General features: G+C 43.0%; 2 protein-coding genes across 12 annotated transcripts; one reads left to right on the forward strand and one right to left on the reverse strand.

Moving 5' to 3' along the window:
• Positions 1-257: 257 nt before the first annotated feature.
• Positions 258-8,770, forward strand: LOC119268670 (receptor-like serine/threonine-protein kinase ALE2). 10 transcript variants are annotated; one of them, XM_037550354.1, is made up of 18 exons: positions 258-699; positions 1,428-1,559; positions 1,655-1,750; positions 1,863-1,973; positions 2,071-2,247; positions 2,343-2,423; positions 2,575-2,679; positions 2,788-2,895; positions 2,966-3,064; positions 3,238-3,441; positions 3,533-3,655; positions 3,730-3,921; positions 5,081-5,176; positions 5,310-5,681; positions 5,895-6,152; positions 6,431-6,826; positions 7,241-7,484; positions 7,555-8,770. In XM_037550354.1, exons 1-18 carry the CDS (start codon positions 606-608, stop codon positions 8,177-8,179), a joined length of 3,513 nt encoding a protein of 1,170 aa, XP_037406251.1. In that variant the 5' UTR covers positions 258-605; the 3' UTR covers positions 8,180-8,770. The 10 variants fall into 10 exon arrangements, with proteins under 10 accessions (XP_037406251.1, XP_037406252.1, XP_037406254.1 ...); XM_037550355.1 differs by having other exon boundaries at positions 2,791-2,895; XM_037550357.1 differs by having other exon boundaries at positions 2,107-2,247.
• A 1,041-nt stretch (positions 8,771-9,811) lies between these two features.
• On the reverse strand, positions 9,812-13,694 carry LOC119268672 (5'-nucleotidase SurE). Of its 2 annotated transcripts, none has more exons than XM_037550364.1 (10): positions 13,290-13,694; positions 13,020-13,114; positions 12,848-12,915; positions 12,719-12,762; positions 12,564-12,641; positions 12,294-12,447; positions 11,240-11,392; positions 11,045-11,155; positions 10,486-10,527; positions 9,812-10,342 (listed from the first exon to the last, which is right to left on the reverse strand). In XM_037550364.1, exons 1-10 carry the CDS (start codon positions 13,580-13,582, stop codon positions 10,223-10,225), a joined length of 1,158 nt encoding a protein of 385 aa, XP_037406261.1. In that variant the 5' UTR covers positions 13,583-13,694; the 3' UTR covers positions 9,812-10,222. The 2 variants fall into 2 exon arrangements, with proteins under 2 accessions (XP_037406261.1, XP_037406262.1); XM_037550365.1 differs by having other exon boundaries at positions 9,814-10,342; positions 10,462-10,527.
• Positions 13,695-17,146: the final 3,452 nt, after the last annotated feature.

Below are 17,146 nucleotides of genomic sequence, written 5' to 3' on the forward strand. Positions count from 1 at the left end.
TGCTCGTTGATTCCACAGGTGATTGTATCATGTTTGTATCGGTACACCACTAGTATGCTAGTCCTCACGGGTCAATTTCACTGACGGCTCGCTCGCCGGTGTCCCCAGAAAAAGGGGCAAAAGAAAGAAGAAAGGACCCACGCGTCCACCACCACCCTCTGTGCGTGTCCCGGACCAGACTCCGCCTAACTTTATGGCGAGGATGGCTACCAAACAGCATCACGCGCTGCTCATACAAACGCCCGCCCGCCCGCCCGCCCCTGCCCCCCCTGCTGGCTGCCGCGAAAGAAAACCAAACCGTAGAGAAACACTCGCGCGATCGCCGGAAATGCCCTGCCGCCGCCGCCACCGCCGCCGCTGCTAGTGCAACTTGCTCCTCCTGACCCCTGTGCTGTTGGGTTTTATGCCCGCTTCGCTTCCCCAATTGTTTACTGCCAGCGAATCTTCTCCCTCCTCGCGCACCGTCCTCTGCCCCCGCCCGCTCACCCGCTCCCGCCTCTGCGGCTGCGCTTGCCGACAGGCCTTTTTGCCGACATGGCGGGTTCGTGGGCGGTCGGCACTTGACGGCGGCGTCGGTCCGGGTTCTGCCGCCGAGGCTCCGGGAGATGGGGCGGCGCCAAGGAGGGAACGGGTGGGGCGTCTGCGCCACCCTCGCCCTCGCCTCGCTGGTCTCCGCTGTCGTCATCCTTGGAGGTGGAGGTATGTGGAGTGGAGTTACCGGCGTGCTTCTCTCGGGTGGTTTCGCGGTTTCCTGCTGTCGTTTTAGTCCGACCAGCATCATGCGTGTCTGAATGCCGCCTTGCTCGTGAGAATTTTCGTGGGTTTAGCTGCCAAACCCCGAGCCTCGGCGTTAGTTTATTATGGCCAATCAAACTGGCTGTGTAGATTCCGCGTGGCAACTCCAGCCACCGTTGTCGGGCACTTTGATTGCTGGAATTGGATGGCAGATTGATGTTTAGAGAGCGTTGTTTGTGATCTTCAGCTGCCCCAAATCTTAAGCAGAGTACTATACGAGAGACACACGATTTGTTTACATATTATAAAGTGGGATCGTTCACTTTTAACTTCTAATCAGTACCTAGATTAGTGTCGAGCACTACCAGATATATGATGGATGAAAGGTCACCAGCGTGCCTAATTACTTTTCGAATTATATTTTATTAGCACTTTATTGTGATTCTGTATCAGCAACGCACTGGCCAGATATATGTATTGTAATCCTGACCAAATAAATATAATGATTATATGCGTGCTTAATTATTTGACTAATTATATTTTCTTTTAGAACCTTGTTTTCACTAATTAAGATTTCGTCTTACTTCCAAACGTAACCACGTTCCTTTTTGTTCTGTAATGACGACTGCAGTTATGGCTTTCTATTCTATGGCAGTAAATAATTGAATGTCATATTTACTTTGTTTCTGAAGGTCATCAGCAATCTCATGCACCTGCCTTTGGTCGTAAAGTTCTTCTATCCATAACAAGTGGCCATCCACAAATCAACCTGGATAATATACTTCACCCGTCACAACTACAAGTTCCAACATTGCAAAGCTTAGGTGTGTAACTAAACATGCCTATGGGCCAATGATTTCAAAATTTGTTGATCTGCTGTATGATTGTAGTTTAAATTCAATTAACAATTATGTTCTAGGGCTAACTGTAAAATTATCAGCACCAACTAGTACTAGTACAGATGTTAACAAACAGTATGATCATTACGCACCGAGCCCAACAATAAAACATGAAAGTACCTTTTGTAAATCCGACTTATTATATGTTTTCCTTCAATGCCATGTCAAGATTTTTTTTTAACACATGATTTTTTAATGGAAATGGTTTACACTCTTTGGCTTCCTCAGATGAAGCTGTGTCAGCGTCCAAACAGGCAGTGCTGCCTAGAATGCAACCTAGTCTTTCACCGGATCATTTTTATCAGTCACCAGAAATATCTTCATCTACACAGAGTCCAGGTGAATTGCTGTTCAGTATGATGCTGAACTCTACCTGTATCTGTGTAACTGTGAAATCCAGTTTCGAATAACGAAAACTTTATTGCTTTATTCAAAGGCCAACCTTCCCCTCCTTCACAAATGGTTTCTCCAGCTACTCAAACAGGCAATCATCATCTTCAAGAACAAATGCCTGCAGCTTCGCCATCTCTTCCAGTTGAACCACATGCGTCTCATCCTAAAATTGTTGTGAACACTCCAGCTGCCGCACATTTTTTAACACAGCCACCCTGGTGTAAGAACTATCTGGATCTGCTTTACGTCCTCAATGTCATTACCATTTGGTCAATTATTTGTTTCTCAATTTTCATATAATTTTACCTTGACCAGCATCTCAACAGCCTCCATCTTCACCTTCCACTGGCAGTCAATCAACACAGCCAGCTCCTTTACCCCGTAGATATGGCCATTGTAAGATTGTTGGATCTGATGTTATATCATGTTATTTGTTTTAGTTAATATACACTGTGTTGTTACTTTATTAGCTTAATAAAATGGTGTCAACTTCTCATATTTACCTAACCCAGAATCTGTTGCGACCTGTGATTCGTATGGCAAGCAGCTCCTTCGTCATTCCATACTCCTCCAACAGGCCAGGACACACTTAGAGTACCAGTTGCTTCACCTCCAGGAGAACCACCCAGCAAAAAAAAGCCACCACAGGAAGGTATAGTTTTTATTGATGTCTAGTCATATAGCTGGTCCATACGTTTCAAAGTTTTCAGTTTTTTCTCACCCAGATTTTGGTTTATATAACCTTTTATGTATGTGTCAGTAGTACCACCGACGCCCATCGCTCCTGCATCCAGTCAGGACAAGGATGGCATATCATTTGCTAGACCTCCAAATAACTTGCCAAGTCACAGCAGCTCACCGCCAAAAGGTTCAGTCTACCTGATTCAGTGCAGATTTTTTTCATAGCATTTCTAAAGGAGCTATTTGCTTCGGAATAGGCACAAGGGAGACTAATCATTTAACTCCTGCCGCTCCACCTTCGATACACCGGGCCATTCAAACTCCCCCACAAGAGAGGCAACGTCCCCATTCAAATGGTACTGAACTCAATCATGTCATTCTGTAGATTTATCCTCTTCATTTATGCACTCCAAATATATGATGGGCAATATCTGCTGTTTGTCCATCATCAATCACTTGTGCCGTTGACGGGACTAGGTGCGCTAAGGAGCGGAGATCACATTTTTTGTTCTTATACATCACTGTGCAGGACCAGCTGCTTCTCCAACAACAACAATCCATCCTGCCAACCATGGGAAGGCCAATGGCGTTCCAGTTGCATCACCTTTAAAAGGCAGACATCACCATTCCATAGCTGTAAATAATACACATGGGATCCATGGGGCTCCAACTGTGGCACCGTCAAAGGGAAGGCATCACCGTTCCTTGCCTGTCAATAGGACATCTGTAGAAGGTATCCCATCAAGGCACCAACCATACCTACTAGGCCACAACCATAATGAACTTATTGCCGATAGTGAAATTTATGAATTTATATTGTGCAGGACCTGTCCATTCTCCCCAAATTTCTCCCAGCATCCATAGGAGAAGACATGGCATTCCAGTTGCTGCACCACCAAAGGAACCTTCCAGCCATGTACCACCTGCAAATCATAAACACCACAAAGGTATCCACAATCCCACTAGCGAAAAGATAATTAGAAATAAGTACATTCATCTCAGTAAGTGATGTTTGGTGCAGGTTCCTTTCCTGTCATAAGCCCTGCTCCACATAGAACTGGTAATGCTTCTGCAACAAGCCATGGACATTCAGGTTTAGATCATAGTCCTGCTCCAGCACCACTAGTCTTGTCTCCATCGAGTGGAAAAGATGGAAATCCAGTGTATGCTCCGCATCACCCTCATCAATATCATTCACCTTCATATTCTCCAGGTTAGTTGTGATAATTGTAGGAAAAGAAGTGGTAATTCACAATTGTCCAACTTAATCTCATATATAGACAACAGAGTAAAGGCCAAATGGGCTAATATACGTATGTATTGCAATTTGCTCTTATTCTTTACATTATCTCATCCCTTCTAGCTCCTCAAAATGGAATGAACACAGGTTCAAACAATGTAGCTACAGGATGCTACCGAGTGATATAGAATGCTATAGGAAGCCTACACGAGATTGTCGCCCCGGGCCGCGGTCTGGCGTGCCCGGGGTTTGTCTGCACCCTACAACCACACCTTTCCGAAGGCACTAATATATTGAGTTAGGTTGGGTTCAACCGTGCATGCTGACTGACATCCTTGAGAACTGATTATGCTAATGCATTGATAAGTACACATACGTTTCATCAGTAATGCCAGAATTGTGAAATGGCCATATTTGCAGACTAAATATTACTCCCTCCGACCCATAATAAGTGTCGCAGTTTTGAACTAAGGTTGAACTAACCTTAGTTCAAAACTGTGACACTTATTTTGGATCGGAGGGAGTATGATTTAAAGTAAATATTTTGTCCACAATATTGGTTGAGACTCATCCAAGCATGCGGAGTATATCCTAGCTCTACTACGGGCATTTGGCTATATGCAAGTATTTATCACGAGGTCCTCAATTTCAATCCTGCATTAAATACGTTGAAAGTGTCTTCTTTCTCTATTCATGCTGAATCCAATAGGGCCAGAAGCAATCTAGGTTTACATGGCTTTAATATGAACTAGCCGGAATTTTCCCATGCAATTGCGTGTCAAGATCCTTTTTTTCTTTCTATATGACTTCTTTTAGCAACCAAGCAGGTGTTCTGCCATTCATATAATAGGGGAAAAGAGTTGCAAATATTTACAAGAAAAGAAAAAAAGACTAGTTACAAACTTCATATAAAATATATACTAACTGTATTTGTGATACAACTATAAATAACTACGCATATCTGATTGATATGTAATGCTGGACCCACTATAACCGACGACGTGGATCTTTCTCTTTTTCATCTGATTAATGTAGTAACTTCTAGGCCTCCAAAGTGAATGTGTTGTTTTCTGGTTGATGAATGGTAACCTAATTATAATTGACTTAAATTTATGTACAATTGTACATCCAGAACCTGCTCCACCACCTGACAATTCTGCAGTTAGAAAGCCCAGGGCTTTGGCACCAGCACCAAGTCATTCCTTGCCGCCTCCACCTCCAAATTCATGTATGATACATATACTTTATTGCCGTCTGAAATTTATCAATTCAAATATTCTGTATATTCAATTTAACCGGGCTGCTACATTTTAAGTACTAATCGCTCAGCTGTGGTTCACTCATCCTTTTTTTTTTGCTAGACTGCACGGCGTTAAATTGTAAAGATCCTATGACCAATAGTCCTCCAGGAACAACATGCCTCTGTGTGTTGCCAATAAAAGTTGAGCTTCGATTAGGTATAGCACTGTACATGTTCTTTGCATTGGTCTCAGAACTTGCACAAGAAATTGCATCTGGAGTGTTCATGAACCAAAGTCAAGTTCATGTTATGGGAGCAAATGCTGCAACTGAAGACCCTGAGAAGACAATTGTCCTCATTGATCTTGTGCCACTGGGAGCAAGATTTGACAATACAACAACACTTACAGTATTTGAAAGGTTTTGGCACAAACAGGTCATCATAAATCCTACGGATTTTGGAAACTATGATGTGTTATATGTTCAATACCCAGGTGAGAGTTCTTTATAACTACTTTTGTGTTATTCATCTTAATACTGTTTTCCTTATGTTAACATCTTCCTACCTATCATGTCGGTTTTTTAATCTTTGATTTGACTTGATTCTGCAGTTGCTTTGTTTATTATTCAGGTCTCTAGTCATCTATCACTCTGTTTCTCTCTGGAAAAATGGTCATGGTAATACTTTGTTTCATTTACTCATTCAGGTCTTCCTTCGTCACCACCATCAGCTCCTGGAAATCTGAACAACAGTCTTAGCAATGGAAATGATCAAAGGTTACACCCACTTGCTGCTGATATAGGAAACCACAGAGAAACAAAAAGCAGAGGCATAATTGTGATTATTGTCCTGTCAAGTGTCTTTGCTTTAATTTTATGTGCTGGAGCTGCATTGGTGATTTATTTCAAGCTTAGAAACCACCATCATTTAACCGAAGCATCACTTACGCCAGAAAAGCCTGCAGGTAGCAAAGCCATTTTTCCTAAGGATTCCTGTTTCTGTTATTCCACTTAATACAAATATAATGTTTTTAGCTTTCAGAAGTTGGGAATTCTTGTTTTATGTTACCTATCACTGGAAAGCAACTGTTTATGAAAGATTTTATTTCATGCTTTACTGGTCAAAGCACTTAGAACAGCTTTGAGCAAAATCTGAAGGGGCTAAAAGCTACAAAATTAACGTTAAACGCTGTTTTGCTTACTGTTCTTTTCTTTTTCGTCAATGCTTGCATTGGAAATGCAGATTCTGCAGTAGCCGGGAGTAGGCTAGAAAGCAGACCTATCTCGGCATCACCGTCATTCAGCTCAAGTATAGTGGCATATAAAGGATCAGCAAAAATATTTAGTTTGGTTGAAATGGACAGAGCTACACAGAGATTTGATGAGTCCAGGATAATCGGTGAGGGTGGTTTTGGCCGTGTTTATGAAGGTATTCTTGAGGATGGAGAACGGGTTGCTGTCAAAGTTCTTAAGAGAGATGACCAGCAAGGAACCCGGGAATTCTTGGCTGAGGTTGAGATGCTTAGCCGATTGCATCACAGGAACTTGGTTAAATTGATAGGTATATGCTCGGAGGAGCATATGCGATGTTTGGTATATGAGCTTGTTCCGAATGGAAGTCTGGAATCTCACCTGCATGGTAAGACTTTGTTCCTTCTGTCACTAGACCTTCAGTTTATCAGAATTCCTTTACTGTTTTCATGAGAATTTCAGTTTTACCGCTTCACTTAGCCTATTTCTTTGTTAGACGGAGACGTATTAGATTAGCGAAGCACTTTAGTGACAATAAAATTTAGAAGTATTTTTTGTAGTATTATACAGCTGTTATAATAGAGTGCACATATGAACACTGATATGCTAAGACATGAAATACCCGCACATATGAACACTGTTATGTCGCAAAACCCATCTTTTCAAACTCTTGGTACTTCTGACGGGTTACAAGCTGGTCATCCCTCTTAGGGCTTAGGCCCATGATAAGTCTGTCAATTAGGTAACCTGTATAACATGGATGTGCAAACTTATAAACAGAGTATTTTATGATTCCACACAGGATCAGATAAGGACACTGCTCTGCTTGATTGGGATGCCAGGCTTAAAATTGCACTTGGGGCGGCACGAGGTCTTGCTTATTTGCATGAAGATTCAAGTCCTCGTGTTATACACCGTGACTTCAAGTCAAGTAACATTTTGCTGGAACATGACTTCACCCCCAAGGTTTCAGACTTTGGCCTAGCAAGAACTGCTATAGGCGAGGGGAACGAGCATATCTCAACTCGGGTTATGGGAACTTTTGGGTAAGTTGGATCTCTCAACTCTTTCATAATATCCTCGACGTATCTTAAACTTATGGCGGGTTCTTGATAGGTATGTTGCTCCTGAATATGCGATGACCGGGCATCTTCTAGTGAAGAGCGATGTCTACAGCTACGGTGTCGTCCTCCTCGAGCTTCTTACGGGCAGGAAACCTGTAGATATGTCAAGGCCTCCAGGGCAAGAAAACTTGGTGACGTGGGCCTGTCCTTTTCTGACAAACAGAGATGGTTTGGAAACACTCATCGATGCATCACTTGGAAGTAGCATCCCGTTAGACAGCATCGCAAAAGTAGCAGCAATTGCTTCCATGTGTGTTCAGCCAGAGGTGGACCAGCGGCCGTTTATGGGGGAAGTTGTTCAGGCCTTAAAGTTGGTATGCAAAGAAGGCAGTGAGTTCAACGAGTCAAGAAGTTTTAGCCAAGATTTGCACATCCAAGACGCTGAGATTATAAGTAGGGCAAGTCTGGATATGGATGCAGGCCCAGTGCTGTCTACCGAGCAGTTCACTGCATCGGCGCGTTACGATACGCTGGATGCCTCTGGTTCTTTTCGGCGGTATTCAAGTTCAGGTCCTCTGAAGGTCGGCAGAACTGAACGGAACAGGGAGCGAGGCTTATCAACAGGTAGCTCAAGTGAACACTGTGGTCTACAACGATTTAGGATGGATTCAGAGTAGTCAACGTGCGGGCTCATTTTGATGACCTGCGCAACGAGGAAGTACCATTGGCTTATTTTCTGCGAGCGGGCCGGACTTCATATTTACTGTGAATATTTCAGAAATGGAAACGATGCCATAAACGGTGTACCGGATGAGGAGCGACCCAGTGGTGGATGGCAATGTAGGCCTGGCATACATAATAGTTGTGCGGGCTTTCTGTAGCCTTTTCCCTAACGAACTGCACCCGGGGAGCTTCACAATAGAACAAGAGAACTCCGTTTGCTGGTTCTTCAACTGCAAGTCCTTGTGCGGGCTGCAGAAGAAGTGCAGCGGAGGATTGCACTTCAAAGGAAATTTCCCCTTTCCTCTGGGGAGAGTGCGTGTGGGTGGTTGAGCTTGTCGAGACCATGGTAGAACACACGTGAAAAGTAGTGGCGAAATAAATATAAGATGTAGGATATGACTCTTCTCTTTATTATTCAGTCCTCTTATTCAGTTCTTAGGAGAAGATATGTATGTGTTCAATTTTGTATCTCTGCCCCTTAATATATATATAGGTGGCTTGATAAGTGTAGCTGAGTAGGAGTTTAGCTCTCCTTTTCTTGGAAAGTGGAGAATAGACTGTAGGGGTTCAAATCCTAACACTCATTCTTGGACCGCTACTCGTAGTATGTTCCAGCTCTGGTAAAACTTGCAAAACCCTATTACGGGAAAATGGAGAAAGGATACTTGCATACTATGCCTTTGTTGCATGAATTGCATCGTAAAAAATCTTGCGTTGAGAAACTGCAGTAAAATTCGAACAAGGGAAGAAGTGTACAACCTTGTCTTTTGGCCGTGAAGTTTCTCCCCCCTACATTCTGCACTTTTCTAAAAGCCTGTTCGGAGTCCCTCCGCTCCACAACTCTGTTCCTAGAGCAGGCGGGGTCGACCCGAATACTATAAACTCCATGGAGTCGGCAGTGCGGAGCGGAGCGAGCTGCAATTAAAATTTGTGGAGCGGGGAAAGAGGTGCTCTGCAGGTCCGAGGATTTCATGGACTACCGAACTGTCTCTAAGTCTTCTCATTCCAATTGCTTGGACTGATCTCCCAGTGTGACCGTAGGAAATGACTTAGTGAATAGATGTACTAGATTATCACAAGACTTGGTAGCCCCCTCAGTCGTCAAGAGGAGCCCGCCTCCGACGATAACTGGGAAGAGGCGGCCGAGTGGTCGGACAAGGAGGCTCCGATGGCTTCAGACCACCGAGGATGAGCAAAGAGAAGCTCATGGCCGGGCTCTGTGCGTCCCTCTTAAGTAGATGGGTTGGCCCAGGTGCCACCGTCGCCACTGCAAAACCATGGTGTTCAGGTTGGTTTAATAAGTTTTTAGTTTAGTTTAGATTAATTTTGAATAGTTTGGATGTAATATACATCAAACTAGTTGAATTCCGTTAAATTTAAATCCAATATATCAAACTAGTATAAATTTCATCAAATTTGCAAGTTTGAAATGTTTAAACTGAGATAGCCTTAACGTGTCAAGGGACATTTAAGGGCGCCCATTTAAGCATCCACGGTGGAGATGCCCTAACACTAGCACGAGAATGAACTGAAGAACTATCGTAAAAAAGCAAGTTAATTCTGGCACCGCTCACAGCATGTCAAGAGAGACCAACAAACTTAATTGTTGAAACTGCATTTCAGGTTACATGAGGTCAAAATATTTTCGTACGACATGGTCCAGAAGGTACAAATCAAAAACCAATCACACCCATCTGGTGACACAACACCTTTCTGGAACAAACCACACTGAAAGAATAGTGGGGAGTGGCAGTATTCGTCTAGTAGATGCAGTCGCTTACATGATCATTTCGAAACTGTAGGGCTCCAGCATCAAATCATTTTACATGACGAAGAAAATCGGCAACTGTTGGAGAAGACCAACAAAAATAAAGACTGCACTGAAGAAGCATGGAATGCAAAAGACAGACAAGAATCAAGCCAATAAAGCAAGGGGAGAGGAGATGGACACCAAGGCAAGGACTAAAGCACCTACAGTGTACATTTCTGCGTGTTTGTTAGGTCGCTGGAGCTTCCTTTTCTTCGGATACAGCCACAGCTGCTGACAGCCAGTCTGACGCTGGAGCTTCGAGTTCAGGCTCGACATGGCCGTGCACATTCAGAGGAGTGACAGATATCTGTAGGTTGTAGAAGGGGGAAACGATTAGGCACCTGGAGAACACAGCACACACACACACACACACACACACACACACACACACACACACACACACACACACGGAGAGAGAGAGCTCACAAATCCATTTTCCAAGGCTCTCACATCGATATCGTCATCCAAATCTTTGTGCAGCTTCTCGATGAACTGCATTTTTTTATGAAGCCAGGTAAGAAAAGGATGCGCAGAAAGCTTTGACTGTGTTTAAATGTGCTTACTAACATGCTTGATTCAAGGGTATTCTAGATGAATTTTGGAGGATTCTCATCCTTAGGAAATTTCCCCTTATTCCTTAGGTTCATTTGTACTAGATTTCATAGAAAAATATCCATCCACTCTAACCTCATCCTTACGAAATTTTATCTTTTTCCTGTGCACAGCCAAACAACCATATAATTCACTATGTTATAACATTATTCCTGTATTTTTCCTATCCTTGCGTTTTACAAATCCTGTGAATCAAAGAGGCCCTCAGAAGTCAGGAGTACACTTTCACTTCTACAAAAATAAACACTAGAATGACCTTAGGCTATTTACAATCTCCATATGACCATAAGTACCTAGTTTAGTTGCTTAAAAGTTCATTTTTGTTTTGTGCCTGGCCAAAGGAGTGGAGCTATGTGTTTTGATTGTGCTATACAAGAGCTCTCGAAAATACATTTACCTCGGCACGGAAAGATTTCTTCACTACTTCTCGAGCTTGTTGCTTCCCTGCAGCTGCAACAGACTCGACCTCAACTGTCTTCCGCTGAGTACTACCTCTGCGTGCAGCTCCCTGAAGATAAAAGGATAAACCAATTTTATATTGCACTAATGATGACATGATAAACTTCTTTGTAGTAAAAGATTTGCTTCATACTGCTGCAGAAGCATCCTTCCCAAGCTGTGCAAGCTGAATACCAAGGCTTTGATGCATGCCCATGAAGTGAGCAGCAGGTTGAGGCCTACTTGTCGACACAGCTTGCCAGCTTTGAGCAGGACTGTATATGCTTTGCTTGGTCAACTTGAAACCCTGGCATCAGGAGCAGGAGGGAGAGAGAGAGAGAGAGAGAGAGAGAGAGAGAGAGAGTTAATTATGTGTTAAAAAGGAACCAAAACTACCAATGTGCTGAAGATTTTTGCCTGTCACAGTTGTGAAAAATAATACAAATTTGAACAGAAGATTCCAAAATGACCTGACTTCCCCATTATCAACATATAAACAAATACCATTGTTCCTCCAATTTAGTAAGGTTGATTTGTTGTACATCTAATTGCAGCATTGTCATTAATTCTTAAATAGAAATCAGGTGTCCCTTTTGTCAAAAAAAATCATTAATATTATAGGATGGAGCCAAAGTAAAGCTAACTTATGAGTTATGACCATGCTACTCCTGGTGAGGTCCAAAGCAAAATACCAGATCAAGAGACAAATAGATACACATCGCAGTACTATGATAGATAAGTCATCAGCAGAAGAGAGTTAACCACTGGAGACACGACACGGGTTTTTATCTAAAAAGATAAGGTTCAGGTGTCAAAACAGGGCAACTTCTGTGTAATACATTTTTTCTATCATTGGATTGTCAGTGAGGTGTGCATCACGTGCTTCAAATGGACAGACACTTCGAAAACGTAGTTCACTGACAACATACATTCTACATTATAAATTGCAGAAACTTGTTGATTTACACTTTAGACTAGCCTCTAATAAACGTAATTGGTATATGATGCTCTGAAGTTGAGGATATAATAAGTTATATACTTATATGTACTGCTCTGGGTCACAAACAATAGCAATAGCATGGTCCAGTATGCTTCTCACTAAAAGACAAAGTGGACAACAAGTAGAAGGATTCATGTACTTCTACAGCTATGATGCTATTTTTGGCTCTAAATGGAGTTTGAGTACAAAGTTTTATTCACAAAATAACCTTATTTGCAGCTGGCGAGCTTGGAACCCCAACATTCAGCAGGCACCCTTTGAGGAAAGTTCCCTTCTCAATATCTGCCAAGGCAGCATGTATCAGTGGCAAACACAGCCCAGCTGCATCCTTGAAGTCATCGTCTTTGGTTTCATCCTTCTTCCTAGTTGCATATATGCACCACTTGTTATTAGCTTGTGTTACCGAGTGAATAAACCATACCAGGAATGATATAATAGATTTGGGACACAGTTTTAATGTGACTAATCGCATACCCACCAATTCAATGAGATTGCAATTGAAGGTACCCCACACATTAAGGCCTCTCTTGCAGCAGCAATGGCAGAAGAGTGGAACCTACACAGATTTGTAATCAATTACATAACTAAACTGAAACAGACTATAAATGGGCCACTTGTGAAACAAGAGCATACATCTCATAGCCGCAGTTTGGCCCAGTATTGATACCGCTGATCACCTGCAAACCAAATGGAATCATCCTCTCAATGACAAAGCATAATAAATCCACCTTTTCCCCTAAGCATAGTTAACAAGCACAATACCAAAGCAGGTGCCGACCAAGAAAATAGCCTCCCAGATAATGCCAATGAGATACAATCCACCGGCGTCCCTACATTAAGAGTCGTCGCAATTAGCATAGAGGAAACTCACAGTACCCAATGGATGAGGAATGGTATGATACAAATGGCGCACAAATGGAGGAAGAACCCTCACCTGATATCTCAAAAGCCTTCGCCCCTGTAAAATGGACGGATGTCGCAGACACAGTCTCCCGGATGGTAATGGAGTGACCACAGACAGGCTTGTCCCTTCAAATTAAGAAAATGTTGTGATTAAATTGCTCTAAGAACCACAGGGATGATGATTAATGATGGATTAGGGAGTTACAGTAGTTCACGAAAAAAATCCAGCCAAAACGATGAATCTCAAGAGAAAAATGTAACGTGGAATCAGGAGGTTGGGCGTTCGGATTGGGGGACATACGATTCAGGGGCGCACACGTGGACGTCGCATCGGCCGCCCTTGACGAGGGCGTCGACGAGCGCCGCGAGACCCGGCGACTGGATCCCGCCGGCGCAGGTCAGAAGTACGACAGGCTTAGCCGGCGCGTCATCGGCCGCCGTCTCCGCTGTCGGGGCCTCGGCCTCGGCCGCGGTGGTGCCGGCGTCCTCGGGCGAAGGCGGGCGGCGGGCGGCGAGGACGGACTGCAGATTGGACACGAGCCCCGAGGGGAGGGGATTGGGCCTCCGGGACTCGTCGCCTGAGCTCGCGGCCATCGGTTTCGCCGGAGAGATGGACGGGCGTTGGGAGAGAGAGGGGGAGGGGGGTACGGAGGAAGGGAGGAAGAGGCAAATGTTCCAGGCGAAGCGGAGGAGGAAAATGGAGTGGAATGGGGTGGGCGCGCATAGTTTATGGATTTATCCGGACCGGGCCCGCTTTACGTGTCGAGCGAGCGTCTTTTTGACCCGCACAGATTTGAGGGAAAGGTCAAGTATACTGCTCAAGCAAAAGTGTGCCAAAATTGCTTTGTCAATTGTCATGGTTCGTTAGTTAATCTCACACTTCGTCCCTTTTCTCGGGTTACCTACTCCACGATCTTCAATTGTAAACTTCCGACTACTTTTTTACATATATAATTATTTTATGCCCAATCCTATCTGTTTGATTTGTCCCTAGTTTCGGAAAACCTTCAGTTATGCCCAAGTATGTTTGCTCCTCTTATGCTTTTATCCTTTGTTTGATTTAAAAACTTCATAAAAATATTAGCTTAGAAAATGCAAATAAGATATCAAAATGTTCAAAAAGACATCACTTATATGTGCATGTCATTTGCATTCATGACAAAAGTCTTGTTTATATTTTTTTAGGTTTAATAACTTTAAAAATGTTAATAAGCTTGTGTTGCTTAAACAACACTTTTGTCGTGAATACAAATGACATGCACATATAGGTGATATTTTCCTGAATATTTTGATATCTTATTTGCATTTTTTTAGAATTAATATGAATTTGTTACGAAGTTTTCAAAGTAACAGTCAAAGGGCAAAAGCATAAGAGGAGTAAACTCACTTGGGAAGAACGGGGTGTTTTCAAAATTAGGAGCAAATCAAACGAAGGAGATCCAACTAGGGGCATAGATTGAATTATCCCCTTTTTCTTTTCTTTTCTTGAAGTCTATCCTTAGAGCATCACCAATCATTCCCCTAAAAAACTCTTCCTAAATACCCCTCGTCCCAAAATAAATGTCTTAACCTTAGTACAACTTTGTACTGACACATTTTTTTTGGACAGAGGGAGTATGATTTTACCCTGTGTCCATATAATTTAGGGGAAGTTGAGAGGTGAGCTGCTTTTACAGTATTCGTAAAAAAACTAAAATCTAGTTTTTTTTCATTGTGTCTTTAAATTAATGTACAAATGAGATATGCATGTCAATTCTATAAACATAGTAATTCAAAACAACATTATTCCAACAAATATAAGTAACATTATTTGCAACCACAATATATGAAATATGATTGAAAACTCGACGCCAAATTCGAACACAACTAATGTTCCAAATCATTTGGAGTAAAAAAATCATGAGTGAGTTCATTGACCAAGAAGCGACCAGAAATGTTCAATAAGATCATCACAAAGTTGTTCATGCCCCGCCTGGTTTTCAATTTGGCGATGCATTTCAAGAAATTTCTGGAGTCGCCGATCGTCCCTCTGTGGATCAATAAGTAGTGTGTGATCTTTGTTTCCCTCATTCACATAACCCTAGTTCTGGTGGATGTTCCCGCTCGTCTTATATGACTGTTGTGCAAAATCACACACGCTGTCATGATGCACCACAAATTCCTTTTGGTGCCCCAATTGTGTAGGGCCACAAACAATGGCAAAGCATGCTTGCAGAACTCCAAATGCATGTTCAACATTCTTCCTACATGCTTCTTGACACCATAGTCTCCGCAGACAACGAGATAGACATGTCAAGTTCTTCTTCCTCATATGAGCTTGAGTCCTAAAAAACCCAATGAGAGAGTTCATCTACAAGGCAAAATCACATAATTTAGATGGGGATTCTTTGATAGATAAAGAATCTGGGTGAGCAAATCGTCAAACACCTTGGGGATGAAAGAAAATGGTGACCGGTTGGGCAAGGTCTGGCGAAGCAGCGATGATCACACACGGGAGGAGGTCGGCTGGAGCAGAGAGGGTGACGAGCGATTGTCGACAGTGAGAGGAAGCTGGCTGGAGCGGGTGGTAGTTGTTGACCGCCAGCCGCCGGGAGCAAGGAGGTGGGCTGTCGCGGGGACATGCTGGTTGGCGGGGGGGTGCCGGACGGAGCACGATGGTGTGAGGAGACGTGTGTTCAAGGGAGTTGATTTTTCGACGGTTGGCACCCGCCACGTTTAAGGGAAATTATGAGGGAGCTCCATCCCCCCTATATGGATGGGGAGTAGGGCTGATTACATGAGGCCTTGTATTTTTTTCCAGTTTTATGGGAACTGTTGGAGTTTGGCCCGGCTCCATCTAAACCAGAAATTTTATGAGATAGGGAATTATTGGTGATGCTCTTAGGACTTGATTCATTAAAAGAGTAGAAGAGAATCCTAATTACACGCCCAATGCACTTTTGGATGTGCATACAAATTTCTATGCATGCATCGAACTCCATTTTTTAGTGAGAGAGATAATGAACTACAGATTTACATATCAACCCAAAAAACCCGGCTTCGAGAGGTTAAAGATAAAATCATCGTCTCCATAGTCAAAGCATTTGCTTGGAGAACTGCGAGAAGAGTTTTGTCTTCAGGTTTGAGACAAAAAATTGTAAGCATATTGCAATGGGGTGTGTTAGATGTGTTCCTTTTTTTAAAGAGATCCATCTCTTTTTGAGAGAGACCAAGCAATTGATGGCTTTCATATATTAATCACGAAGCAGATGGAAACAATGTTCTATCAAAGGTGATCAATAGAAAAATAGAAAAGAATAGAAAAACCAAGTGACTGTGTCCTAGACTAGGCGGTGCTAAGTACGTCGGCTGGTCATGGTTCGGGCTAAGGACCCTAATATAACCCAAGAATATTCCATGTTTGACATGACCCATGACGTACTTAAGATGAAATCCTTCAAAGATTTGGTGCACACTTCAAGACATTCAAATCATATGCATGCTTATCCTCCCTATATGTAACCGAGCTACATGTAGACCTAGTTACCGCTGGTGTCTATATAAGCCGAGGGGTTTTAGACCGTAGGATAAGATTCATTCACATACGATCTTGAGGGAGATCATCTTGTACTTTGTACTCCACCCAAAATCAATACAATTGAAGCAGGACATAGGATTTTACCTCTTCGAGAGGGCCTGAACCTGGGTAAAACATCGCGTCCCTCTTTGTCCTGTTACCATCAAGCTAAGATCACTAGCTCGGGACCCCTACCCGAGATCCGCCGGATTTGACTCCAGAATTGGTGGCCCATGTAGGTCCCGATGAGTGGTCAAAGCAGTTTGATGCCATCATCATTCAACGATCATATTTGCTCTAGTGTAGTTTCTACGCCAGAGCGCCTACCCTTGGTTCAACCGAAACACTTGAGAAAGTTGAAGCTCCAACTCCTCGTCGGGACATCGATCTTGACAACCTAAACCATGTGAATGCTTTCTCTTCCATGACATTAGATCTGGCTGATGAGCCACAAAGGATCACCGGCCAATGAATTGTTACGTTCATCAGACTAAGCCTAGAATGAATTGTTGTGGCACACCTTACCAAATTGAATGTGGCACACCTTACCAAATTGAATGATCATTGGTACAACGAGCTGCTATACAAACAATTTTTAACGC

Source organism: Triticum dicoccoides, chromosome 3A (assembly GCF_002162155.2).
Source record: "Triticum dicoccoides isolate Atlit2015 ecotype Zavitan chromosome 3A, WEW_v2.0, whole genome shotgun sequence".
Taxonomy (NCBI): Eukaryota; Viridiplantae; Streptophyta; class Magnoliopsida; order Poales; family Poaceae; genus Triticum; species Triticum dicoccoides.